Source organism: Leuresthes tenuis, unplaced genomic scaffold, assembly GCF_036924035.1.
Source record: "Leuresthes tenuis unplaced genomic scaffold, fLeuTen1.0.hap1 SCAF_23, whole genome shotgun sequence".
Lineage (NCBI taxonomy): Eukaryota > Metazoa > Chordata > Actinopteri > Atheriniformes > Atherinopsidae > Leuresthes > Leuresthes tenuis.
In genome coordinates, this window is record NW_027325377.1 from 6,197,652 (window position 1) to 6,211,816 (window position 14,165).

General features: G+C 38.2%; 1 protein-coding gene across 2 annotated transcripts in view; it reads right to left on the bottom strand.

Moving 5' to 3' along the window:
• The window catches only part of LOC140283065 (uncharacterized), a 35,155-nt gene that overhangs the window by 18,785 nt on the left and 2,205 nt on the right, over positions 1-14,165 (bottom strand). Inside the window, exon 2 of one of the 2 annotated variants that reach the window (XM_072377711.1) lies at positions 4,301-4,895. In XM_072377711.1, the coding sequence (XP_072233812.1) occupies positions 4,301-4,646 (346 nt within the window). In that variant the 5' untranslated portion in view covers positions 4,647-4,895. Of the gene's footprint in view, positions 1-4,300; positions 5,143-14,165 lie in introns of those variants that run through there. The other variant, XM_072377712.1, reaches the window with a different exon arrangement.

Below are 14,165 nucleotides of genomic sequence, written 5' to 3' on the forward strand. Positions count from 1 at the left end.
AGTTTCCCATCCAGTTTTATGGAAAATGCACATCCAGAAACATTGCAACAGAACAACACTAATAACACAGGGGGAAACGCACGTTTGTGATGCACGTTGTTAGAAGACATATTCAGATTTAGTTTTATTTGTGTCCCCGTAGGGCAATTAGTGATGCAGCAAGTACAAAGGACATACGATTAAAAGTCTAAGAGGGAGGGATAATACAGTCTGCTGAAACAACAGCAGTAGCAGCCAATACAAAGTAGCGAAAGTGCGAACAGTGCATATCATCAATTTCTGCCAACATCAATAACACCACATGGAGAGAAGAAACAAAAAACATTATCAACCAATCAAGTCCGACTCCTCCTACCCTGTCCTGAATTCAAAAGGGACATGGATGTAGGAATGAAGGAGTGCTTATACCTGTTATTTTTAGGATTTAGGATTAGGTAGTTTGAGCCGGAGGCCAGAAGCCAAAAACTAGAACTCAGACTGTAAAGGATGGGAGCTGTCACAAAGAATGCCATTAGGTCTGCACAGATTCAATACATGATCTATAAAATAAGATCATTATCGATCTTATCGATAAGACCGATAATTTCGGAACTTATTGATCTGAAACTTGGAGAGTTTTGCAGGTTCTCTGAATGGCAGGTAAAATTTAACCTATTATCTAGAATAGTCCCAAGATATTTGTAATTTTTCGATAATGTCTACTGTCTGGCCTTTGATTACTGTTTTCTGATTGGTGTTATGGGACTTTCGTCTAAAATCCATGCACATGTTCTTAATTTCTGTACATTTAATTGGAGAAAAGCATTTGCACCAGTCTACAAATTTATTGACCACAGGACCATGGGTATATTCATCATGTAAGAGGCTGACTATTACCGAATCGTCAGCAAATTTTAAAATTAATCTATTTTCATGCCGACTGCGGCAATCATCGGTGTACATAATATAGAGGAGAGGGGAGAGGACGCAGCCTTGGGGAGACCCAGTGGATAATGTCATCTCTTCCGACATGCATCCATTCACCCTCACTCTCTGTGTTCTGGATGTTAAAAAGTGAAGAATGCAGCCCGCGGTATTAAAATCAAAATGAACAATGTTAAGAAGCTTATCGATCAGAATGTGGGGCTGGATTGTGGTAAAAGCAGACCAACAATCCGCAAATAGGAACTTAGCATGATTTTTGTTACCTTCAAGATGTTAAAAAAAACAGTTTAATAAGGTGGCAGTAGCATCCCCAACTCCACGACCGGCCCTGTAGGCAAACTGTAAAGGGTCAAGTAGGTGTTCAGTCTTAATAAGAAGATCTCTCTTTATCAATTTTTCAAAGGATTTCATGACAAGGGAAGTCAGTGCCACCGATCTAAAATCATTAGGGTGGTGGGTCTTAGCCACGGGTATCGCTACAGACTGCTATTATATGAACCACTACGCAGGCAGTTTGCATGTTAGCGTATCAGTGCTGGATAAGTATGAATACAAAGTTTTCACTGTATTGTCTTCAATTTGACTGACAAGCTAATAGTTTGTTAGGCTGTTTGCTACTGAGTGCATCCAACTTTCTGGCACACATTGTGGTCTCTCTTCAAAATACATGACAAAAGTGCATTATAACATATGGCAAATTCCTGACAAGAAAAAATAGAAGGTTGAGTTTCAAACACTTATTAAAGATTCCCACGGAGAGACTTCCTGTTGACTCTAAGGGGAGCACACGCTTACATTATGTGGGAGTGAGGTGTAAATATGTACCGTACATGGAAATTTGTAAATTGTTGCATTTACCATAAACTCTTTCTAAAAAGACACTTTTCTATTTGTCTTTGCTCATTGCCTTTCATTTGGCAACAGAACCTTTTGAGTACAGAAGCCAAAAAGTCTTCAAAAAGCTTCTTATATTTAACTGGATTTGACTGTCCAATCAGTTACAACTGAGACTGTTTTTTATTCAAGATGGCAAAATTAAAAGGCTAAAATCCCCGAACACATACACTGTGTTTCCGCTGTAATCATTTCTCAAAGCAAAGAGACAAATAGGCTTATAATATTGTGTGTAAAAAGTAAACCAAATCTAGGTTGCAGCTTTTATCTATTAGTTTAAGTGGAATAAGTAGTTTACTGCCATACACACACACTTTCCTTTTGGGAGGCTTGATATTAATCACACCTCCTGGATTTTGAATGTCTGGAAGCTTCCCTTGGGAAAAGCTGAGTTCTGGTGTAATTCATCCATGTGGGGTGATGTGGCAAGCCAGCTGATGACCTGTGTGTGTGCTATTGTGTGAGTGGGTCTGTTGTTTAAGTATAAAGTGCTTACTCCTGCACGGTTGGGAACAGAGCTGCTGTTAAGAAAAGAGCGACTGTGTTTATTCTCTAAACCTTTAAGAAGATTGGTGTAGTTTGGGCCGAGTACTTCCCTTGTGTGTATGTGCGTGAGAGAGTTATGTGTGTATCAGGCACGTGAGGTTTGCATTTTTTTTCATCTGCTCTGGGCTGTTCATGCGTACACGTGACAATGTGGGCACTGAGAAGGGGTGGATGAGGGACATGAGAATAAATGGTGAAAATAGAGGAAAAGAAATGAGAAGTGGCAGAAAATTAGAGTGTGATGGTGACATGTAGACAAAGAGGAGAAAAGAGAAGGAAAGATGGGCATTTGGAGTGGAGGTGAAGAGAAAGGGAACTCTTATGCTACAATGGAGGTGAAGTCATGCAAATGAAATTGCAGCTTTCTCTCTTCAAGCTGAGCAGCTCCAACCCGGACATAATGAACTGTCTTTAACCGCAACACCTGAGGCTGCACACACCACCTCTTACACTCTGAATTTACAGACATGTACGAGACATGGTCCTCCTAACCCTAACCTAATGCTTCATCCCAAAAATCTATTGTATACCTTAAACCTGGTAGTAAATCTTAAACTGTCACTCCAACTGTACTACAACTTCCTCCCATCATCCAAAAAAAACCGAAGTAAGTAGTAATTCTGAACGTGCATGGTTAGTTGTCTCTGTGTGGCCCTGGGATGGACTGGCGACCTGTCCAGGGTGTACCTTGCCTCTCGCTCAATAACAGCTGGGATAGGCTCCAACCCCACCTCGCGACCCTGAATTACATTAAAAACGTACAGAAAACAGATGGATGGATGGACATTTGTGCTATACCACTGACAAACATTTCTGTCTGTATACAATCTGTTAAAAGTCAGATTGGTTAAGTAGATGAACAAGTCTCCTTTCATGTACAGACCCTCCACAGTGATGCGAATGTTTATTTGTGGAAATCAAACTCACTTTCCCGATTTCGTGGAAAGTCTTTTTTCTGGATTTGTAAATTTGTCTTAATGGCATGTGAATTAAAAACGAAAGCAGAGGTTTTCAAAAGGTTTAAGTCTCCTCTTGGATGGTTGCTCAAGCAAAAACATTCCTAGCCACCTTTGAAGGAGTTGGTAAAAACATTGAAACTTCAGGCACCTCAATTACTTTCAAAGACAAAGCATGATATTGGACCAACATTTGTGATTTAACACTACAGAATTTTGTTAACCTTAAAATGATTTGCTTTCGACTCGTTCTGAAGTACACTAACATTTGTTATGCACATATCCAGGCCAGAAACCATCATTGACCAGTTGGTGGCTGGGATACCACAGTTCACGACTTTGGTTTTGAGCCCTGCACCACATCGTTTTGTTTACGGTCACTTGACATATTTGCAGACTTTTGATGGTACTTTTGTGAACTCTTCGTCTTGACAACAAATATATGTGTATAGCTGTAGATGCGCAGGGTTCACACAGAGACTTGTTTTTGACAGTGGTGTTACACTACATACACAACTCTAGGGGAGACAAAGGGCAAAAAAAATGCCAAATTCACTAATGTTACTTTAAAAGTATTCTTTTTTTATTATGTAGAATTGGACAAATCTAAGTCTGGACAGGAGTTTATTGTTAGGCTCAGTGTTGAATTTTAGGACACGGTTAGGTTAGGTTTCTTTGATTCAAGATCTCTCAGCTTTATGTTGAGTTTAACTTGTACACCCCCTAATTTTGTTGTAATTTAGTGACAATAGTTTTCCTTGTTTGTGTGATCTCAGTGTTACCCAGTCTGACATTTCATATCAAGTGAAAAAATGAATGAAAAATTGAAAATTTGATTCAAACACTAATTGCATTTAAGGTTTCTTTCACTTTGAATTAAACTCTGGTACTCAAAACTTTTAGCTCATGAGCAGAAACCACACACGAAGGAAAGTTTAAGCAAAGTATGAAATCAGTGGATGATTGGTAGATAGACTGACCTGTATAATTGTTGGTGATGATCTGAGTCTGCACCTCTGTCAGAGCCTCTGTTTTTGCCTCTGTTGGTGCCACTGTCAGAGCCTCAGTCTGTGCCTCTGTCAGAGCATCTGCTTGTGACTCTGTCGGTGCCTCTGTCAGTGTCTGGGCTTCAGTCTCCAGGTCTGGCTGCAGCTGGACTGTCGTGCTGAGCCAGTCCTCCGGCAGTGACGTGGTAGCGATGCTCTGCAATCCATCTGGGCTCAGAGTGGAACCCCTCACCAGGACCACATAACAGAACAGGGGGCACAGCAGCATCCAGAGGTGGCTGTCAGCACTTTCACTGGTTCGTCCGTCCTTTAAAGGCATGGTGTCAGATAATGAAGAAGAGCTCTTTGAGAAGGACAAGAGTTTACAGTCTTATGGTTGGGCTCAAAATGAAGAGGAAAGATCCTTTTGGGGAAAGTTCGCTTATTTTTTCTTCACCTTTCCCTTTTCAGCTCTCTCTTTTCTCCCCCTGTGCCTTGTTCTTCTTCTGTTTAGTCTGAACTTCTCTTCTCACACCCTTAGTGGATTGAAGAAAACCCGCTTTGCGTTTCCACTCATGATGCTGCCGTGCTGCATGGAGGTATGACAGAGAGAAAAGGTATGTGAGAGAGGGTGCATGTGTGTATTCATGTCTGTGTGTGAGGTAGATCCAGCTGTAATCTGCCTGCTCTCTGCTCACTTGCTGTTATTTTCTCTCCTGCCTCCTCCTCTCCGTCCCTCAGCTCACTCCACTGCTTACGCTCCCTCACTGATCTCCAGCTGGGCTGACAGAGCTCTTGCATAACAGTAACTCATTTGCTGAGCTGTAACTCATGCAGACTTAAGTCCTGATATTTCTGGTTGCTGCTCTTTCCCCACCCATTCCAATCATCCTGTTTTTCTCTTTTGCAGATTGAACATTGAGACTGTTGCATATAAACATTTGCTCGTGGATCACATCCACATCTAAGGTCTCAGACTAGAGGCTAAAACTCAACGCCACCTGGTCACTAGTAGTTTTAAAGCTTGTATTCAGCAATACATGAGAATGGCAGAATACACAGAATGACACCATTGTCTATAAATTGTATGGAAAGTGCGTCTATTATATCTCAAAGGCTTCTTTCCCCAAGAGTACAGTATATACACAGTTTAGCCACTTAAAAATATTATCAAATCCTTTAATACCGCTTATCACTCCTTCTGATTTAGAATGATATGATTGGTGTCTCCAGATTAGGTATCAATAATTGGAACCCTTTTACAAAGTCATAGTGAGAACAGTTTGGTTCAACAGTTGTCTTTGGAGATTGTCTTTGGAGATTGACTCAGAATGTGCATATGGTTGTATGTTCAGATGCCACTGATAATTATGTAAAGAATAAACAACGAAGTCCGAAGAAGTATCAAATTAGTATACTTTCATGCCACATTCACCCATGTCACAGTCTATGCAGTTGTACAGGCAACATAGTGCTTTTTTCTGTATGGATGCATTGGTAGGCAACATGGGATTCGATGTCTTGCTTAAGGACACTTCTGCCCGGGGAAGCCAGGAGTCAACCCTACATCCTTCCAATTGGTAAACAACTGCTCTTCTTCCTGAGCTACAGCTCCAACTGCATAAGACTGTTAAAAAACTGACAGGGAACTGACCTATAGACTACTCAGACGAGGCAAAATAGGAGCACAGTGTGAATGTCCCTCTGCATCAGATAGTTTACTTTGCTACTATATTCTTGTCCAAAGAATTGCATTGTATTACATGGTGGATCCCCAATGTATCCTACAGCTGATCAGACTTGTTGGTTAGCTTACTGCTGGGCATTACTTTTGCCAAGATTTAAAAGATGGTAGTTATGCTTTTCTAGTTGGTATTTTGGGATTAGACTATAAGAATTTTGAGTCACAGCTGACCAGCAGTGGGACACTTGAGGCAGTCACAATACATGCAATGATGCTTGGCAACATTGACGTTCGGTTGAAAAAATAGAATTGTTTAATGCAAACATGAAGTTGTGTAAAGTTCACAGTATAGCACTGGTTCTGAAAATGATATTTTTGAGGCTTGAATTATTTCAGAGAGATAAAATTAGGTCTTTTGTGGGCCTGTTTTGAATCGCTGTTAGAATTCCTCCCTGATTCTCCAAACTAAGAACTCACCTAATACATCCTTTAAAGGCTTAGGAACTGAGAACAGGCTCTGATGTGTCCTCTTTTGATGATTTTGATGATGATTTTCATTACTCTTTACCTCTGGCTGGCAATTCTGCTGCCACTGCTGTTACAGTTATTTTTTAAGTTGGCAATTGTTATAATTCTGTACTGTGACTATTAGAAATACCTATAATCCAGCTACTGCAACTGTTACAGCTCTGACTACTATTGTTTCTGAGCACAAAAACAACACAAGTCAAAATGTTATTGCAACTACTGCTGCCACCACCCTTAGCAAAACCTAGTTTATCCAAGTGTACTACAAGTATACTTATTTCATACTAAAACTGAGGCAGTATACTTGAAGTTTACTTTTCACATACTATATTTTATAGACTTAAGAATAGTATAGTGAAGTATACTTGGCTTATACTGAAAAGTATAAAGAAAAGTCCAAGACTAAGTACATTAATACTAAGACTTACACTTATACTTTAATACTAAAGCTTATACTTGTACTTTAGTATACTTTTTACTTCTTTCTGCCACAAAGTACTAATACTTAGTTTATCTTGAGCCAAGTATAGAATAAGGTCAAGTTGTTGACTCAGCAAAGAAGGACTTGCTTTCATAGAGGCTCTTTGTTTTTGAAATGCACATCTTTAATGATTTAAGCAGGTATTTGTAAATACACTGTATGGTATCTTTTAAAATGTTAGATAAATATATCAAACTTGTTCTCAACATTCTGTCTTGTGATTTTGTAAATACATTGCAGTCTAGTATACATACTCGTATGCATACATAAAGAATACTTTAAGAAGTATATTTCAAGAATATGAATATGGGACTGGAAAGTGCAGTGGTAAGATTGCCACCATTCATGTGGGTAACCTGCATTCAAATACCCTGCATGAAAAGTACTACCTCCAGCCGGGGTCCTTAGGCAAGACCCCCTACCAGTGTAAGTTGCTGAGGATAAAAGTGTCTGCCAAATGTATAGATATTAATAGTGTGCTACAAGTAATATGCTTAGTAACTAGCAAAAGTAATTCTAAGTTCATAAAAGTAAACTTAAAGTATACTTCAATAAACTAAAATGTGGACTGGAAGTATATAGATGAGTGTACTTGTTGTAAAAGTATACTTTTATCAACGTAAAAATGCTCCAATTTAGTCCGAAGAAGTATCAAATTAGTATACTTTCAAGTACACTACAAGTACATGGTCCGTAGTATACTTGCTATACTTTTACTTATACTCAAGCATACTTAATAAAATTAACTTCAAGTATACTACTTTTTGCTGAGGGCACTGAAAATGCATGGTTTGTATTACAGTAGTACAAGTGTGAGGTACCACACAACTATTCGAACAACACTTAATTCAACTACTGGCTCACATACTTGCATGCATGTGCTTGTTTTTCACATGCAGGACTTTTGGGACTTGCTAAGTACCATATAACCCCTGGTCAGCTTTATTTCTTAAAGACTAATTTTCTTTGTGATGTTTGTTTTATACCTAATCCTATAAATAACTAAATCTTTCACTAAATGAAAATGAAACATTTTGCTGAAATAAAAGTCCAATTAAGCACATATCTGAAAAATAGTTGCAATAGCGAGAACAGTTGTTTTTCTATCATCATAAATTCAACATATGGTTGAAAATATTCAAAATTAACTGCATTCTGTTTTCATTTACATTTTGCAAAAGTATTCAGATTTTTTGGGAAAGAGGATTATATGTGGCACAACTCTACCAAGGCTACTGAATATTTGTTTTTGTTTTTATTGTTTTTTTTTGTGTAATGTTCTGGGTGCTGCTACTTCCATGGTCACCAACAGTGAACATAAAGCTGTGCCAAAGCCTAGCTGTGAGTTTTTGGTGAGTGGGTACACAAAGCTTTGTTTGATGAACAAACCTCAATAGCTGTGGGATTCCCGAGGAGTCAGTTTAAAGCAAAGTATCTTTTTCACTGCATCCATGTGATGAAAAACGTGACTTCAGTACCTGCCAACCTTCTTCGGCATGACTGAGTATGCATACAATATCCCGTTTGCATTTGAGAGGTATCTATGGGTGCAGTTGCACACATAAATCACGTGGTATTGGGAGTGTCAGAGGTGGATGTTCAGGTGAAATATGATGACCCTAAAAGCTCTTGTTGATAGCTCTTTAGTCAGAAAGTCCATTCAAAAGATTTGAATAATTCATCCATATGGGACCAAAAATAGGAGAGAGAGAGATGGACAGGGAAAGGAAAAGAGGTAGTGCCAGAGAGTGAGAGAGAAGACACAAAAGCAGGAGGAAAACAATTGGAGGGTGAAAGAAAGACAGCACGAGATTGGAAAAGATGAAGTGAGATCCAAAGCTTTTAGCTGGAAAAAACAACTATCTATCAAATGTTAGGCCTGTAAATGGGGACGCAGTAGGCTCTACTGCCGCAAACTCCATTATTTACAACCACTGTTTTGCCAAAGTGGACACAAGAAAGGCTATAGAGTGTAAATGTGTTCGTGTTGTTGTAGAGTGAGAGTAGAGTAGATTGAATTTGTGAGTCAGATTACAAGGATTAAGAAAGTAGCTGGGCAGATGTGGGAAAAAAAAAACAGATTAACTTTAACACTCACGTCAAACTGAAATGTTAAAATAAGGCTTTCTTGAACACACAAATTACTTCAACGATGTTGAAGTCATATGTGATGACAAGGTTTGAAATCCTGGATGTGATAGTGTAACAAAACACTGAAACACTGTTTGTAGTTATGTTGGTAAAATAAATCAAATAAGATCTTTATTGGCTACACATATTGATTGACTATTTGACCTGTTGTTTTAGCAAACGATGTTTGTTTATACAATTAATCTGCTACAGAGCAACATCAGCATTAATTTCTTTTTGCATAGTTTTGGTCCCCATCAACTTCAGTGGGACAACTGCCAGATACTCCTCCATGTTCTCTAGCTGTTAACGTTGTGTGGCTGCTGTGCCAACTTGAAGCTCTTGTGGTGAATAAGTTGCTTCTCCATTATGAAAAACAATCCTTTATAACTTTTGGAACACAAAAAAATTTAATAATCTTGAATTCTGATGTCTGAAAAAACATGAAAAACATTTATTTCTGCATAAAGAAGCCAAACAGCACATTCATCCAATCAGCCAGACATAGAAAACACATGCTTGCTCTGCTGTAATGAATAATAAAGCTGTGAGCATGCACCGTGTGGTTAGTATGAGGAATATTAGATGTCTGCATGCCTGTATGTGTATGGAAGCGAATTGTGACCATAATTCAAATTAAAATGCATTTGCAGAAATGCTTTTTCATTTTAAGAATGTGGCTGCATTATTATTTGACTCATAAATGAAATTAGTAATCAATCATCCTATTTGCATTTTAATTTTCTTCTTCAAGAGTGCTCAATCTTTCACTTAATTAAAATGAAAAAGAAATAGATATTTGAGACATTTAATTTTCAAAATATGCCCCAGCAAAAAGATACCAAAATTAAATTTGAAATGTAAAATTTGAAAATTAAAATGCATTTGCAGAAATGCATTTTAATTTTAATTATGGTTACGATTCGCTTCCACAGTATGTGCACATTTTTAGTGGCAGCGACAGTCTGCAGCTCTGTGTGATGATCAGCCTAATCCCTAATGCAACATCTTAGAGCACTTTAAATACTCTTATATAATCCAAAACACAGCACAATGGTTCACACATGGTGTGCACACACTTTTATACAACATTCTCTAATTACACACGTGTGCATTTGTTTATATTTTTCTCTCTTTGTGGTTGCTGTTTTCATGCACATGTACGTATGTTTGTCAGTGGAGCGCAGAAACATACAGATCTATAAATAGTCACGTAGGTGGGTGGTGTGCGGTGCGTGGCGTGGTGGAGGTAGGACCCGGATGCAGATATTTCCAAAAGAAACTTGATTAATTTGAAAAGTAAAACAACACAAAGGCCGGAATACACAAACCTAAACTATGGGGAAAAAAACTTGGCAAAAGAAAAACCTGACTAAGACTAAGAAACCATGAAGATCCCTGACATGGACAAACCTGAAAAAACAAAGAGTGCTGTGACATGGCATCAGTGACGGTGAGGATCTGGCAATGGAACATGGAAAAACCTAGAAACCAAATACTGGTTGGTGAGTGAATGTAGCTGAGGGGAGAAACACAGGTGACGTGGATGAAGCTGATGGCAGGGCAAGAGGAACTAAGGAAAACATGGCAAAACTAAAGACTAAACAGAAACTTAAAACATGATAAACTTATAGACATTACAAGTGAAGGATCATACAAAATTTCGGAGGGTTTTTCTGACTAATGAGACATTAATACTCATTCCCAAAGTTCAAGTTATCTGTGGCATAACTCATAAAATTCTGGAGAAATTCTTGTGAGAAATAGGGGAAAAAATGAGGTCGCTCAGCCTCAGCCTTGAATAAGCACAGAGACCTTGGTTATGACTTTTCCCACAGAGAAACTGTATTTTTGTAAAGAAAGTAAAGAATGTGTTGGGGAAATGTGCCTACTTGATGTATATTTCAGACCATCCAAATGGGCATTAGTTTAGAAAAAGTCATGCAATATTTTGAAGTGGAAATGAATTAGAAATGAAAGGTAAGACAGACTTTTAAGATAAAGACAGCCAATTTTTTCAGATGTAGCATTTCTCTGGAGATTGTGGCATTTACTTCAGACTCTATGACGTGCTTGTATCTACACAACTCTAAACCCAAACAATGTAGAGCTGTGCAACACAACACTATGATGCCAAATGAACAGATAAAAATCCCAAGAATCGAATATTTTTCTTTAATAATAACATAATAACTGATTACTGACTGATTTAGGTTAAATCATTAATGTTAAATAACTCAAATGTACCTCTACACCTTTGCCGAAAGTAATATTATGGGATCTGTGGTCTCTTCTCTATGCTCCACACCTTCACAAAAAGAATTAATGAAACTCGGCATTTGGTCTCGTCACCTCGCACATGCAAAGTATGTTCCACTTCCATCTAACTCAATTCCCCTGGAACTCCTCTACACCAAAAAAGCATAAAGAACCTACGGCAATGAGAGCTGATGGCCATGTTGTGAAAAGGTTACTTTTTTAACGCTCAGCGTTGAGTCTGTCAGTGAGCCGGCTGACAAAAGACATTGACAGAGTCCGACAATGGTGCACACGCACTGAAAATACGAGAGACGTGGTGTTCACTGACACTGCTGTTGCACAACCAATTGTCGGCTTGGTGTATAAGACATGAGGCTCCTAACCCACCTATGTTCAGTTCCTAACATTCCACAATTCAGACTGCATTTTTGTGACTGTATATAATAGTTGTGCAGTTCTACACACAGTCATGACATTTTCATGCAGAGTTAAGTTGAGCTCAGTTAAAGTTCAACTACTGCTCTTGTCTCAGTATAAAAGCACTGGAGGGAATTGATTTATTGATAGGAGTAGTCTATGTTTCTGAGCCAAATATCTTTCCTAAGACTCAGCTATTCCCTCCTTCTGTGCATCTTCTTCCACTGGTACTTCCTGGTCAAAGCCAGTTAGAACTGAACAAATAAATGCAAAATAAATTTGACCCCAATTGCTTTATCTGGGTACACAAGCCTGACTTAGAGACAATTGATTTATTTTTATTTCATACAGACTCACATCTTTGCATATACTTTTTAAAAAAATTTTTACTGACTAACAAAATGGATTTCTTTCTGAATGCCATGTAGATGTCCTGACATATAAAAACACCATGTTGATATGTTATAAAGGTTAGAAATAATATTTTCACCAGAAGATATTTTAGTTTTGTTGGCCTACATGCTCACACACTTTTGTCACGTTTATTACAGGGTGAAAGTTTACTCTTTCACACTAAAGAATTATTTCATATTTCATACTTAACATTTTAAGATACAATTCTTAATAAGGATCTCCTCAAAACAAGCCAGACATCTGTCTGTCTCTTTCTGTCTGTCTGCTTCCATCCAAGTCCAGTTACTACTTTAAATACGCCTGTAATCACAGTAAACATCTTAGATCTTAATAATCTTCGGGTCTTGCTGCTACACAGAGGGGTACTGCGGACAAAAAAAAACTCCACTGATTGAATCCATGTCCTTCCAATGTTAATGACATATTTTTTCAGTGAGTGCTCGCTGTTTGTGAAGCTTCTGCCTCCTGTTGAGACAAGCCCCTTCTGACCTCAGAGAAATGAAGCAGAGGTTAAACATGACAGCAGAGATTTGAAGGGCAATGACAGCGGATCAGGACTGGGAAGACTCTGGTTCAAATCACTGGGCCAGCTGGGGAGTTTTTGTCAACAAGCGCCCATTGCTGAATTGTACCTTAAGTGTCCTTGAGCACTTCCTTTGGTGTATTTGAATCACTTTGTAATAGTGATGATGAGTGTTTGAAAATTAAAAAAAACAACAACATGAGAGTCTACATTTTTAAGGAAAGACAAATATGCTATTCACAATGGTCCATTAACTTGTAACTGAAATAAAAGAGCAGCATGAAAATATTATTTTTTTATTGATCTCCATGGGGACAGTGACCCATTACAACAATAGAGGGGTGTAAGATGTTAATGAAGACCATGAAATAGAATACTTTTAGTTCTGACTACCTGAAATCTGTGGCTTATGGTCCTAATTTTCATATTTTGATAGTTTTCTAGTTACTGGAAGAGCACATCCACACACACTTGTCAGTACTGAGACAGTGAACTGCCAGTTAATCTGCACTGAGGATTTAGGTGAAGATCTGAGCTTTGGGTGACTCCCTGCAGCTTTCACGTTAATTTGGGTGATGAAAATCGGTGCTAGATTAAAACATAAGCAGTCTGACAAGAAAACATGAACATGCAGTGGTTCTGTTTGGCATCCCTGTAGCTCATCTGACTTTTGACTTGATCTTCTCTGTGGGACCAGGCCTCTGTAAGAGTCTAGTAATGAAAGTGATTAAATATGATTAGTTACTATTATCAAAGAAGGATCAACATGTAAGTAGCATTTGATTTTATAAAGATGGGACTGATCTTAAACTGGAAAGAATAACTTTTTAAAAACACACTATCAAACCATCCATAAAAGAAAAAAAACCTTCAGAATTATATGTAAAAGAAGATGGCATCGATGGGTTTGTGTTCTCTGTCTGAAAGTATGTATTTATGTCTGCTTATATTGTGCAGCTCAGAAGGTAAAGTTCTCGAAGAGTTGTTTTTAAAGTGAGGTCACTGGTTTGATCCAGAACTTCCCAAGTGTTGAGTATCCATGGGCAACACACTGAACTACATACTGGCACCCAACGCATTCCTCTTTTGTAAGCAGCTTTTGCTTAGGAGTATCTACTAAGTGGATGTAATGTGAGTATCGCATGCATATTGGATGTGATTTTTATTCTGATGTCAGAGTTTGCTGCATTATAGCTCAACCATTTCTCTTTTAACATTATAGGTCTTTCACTAAGCTTTCATCTGGAGGGAAACAACTCCCTCTCAGCGACAATAGAGGCAGCCAGAGAAGTTTAAAAGGTTTTAATTCGAGAGCCTACAAACCGTTAAATAAATTACTAACCATGACCAGGAAAAACACAAAATAAAGTTATAAGCTTGATCTTATAAAGATCATCTTTGTGAAAAGCAGCAGTGATCAGAC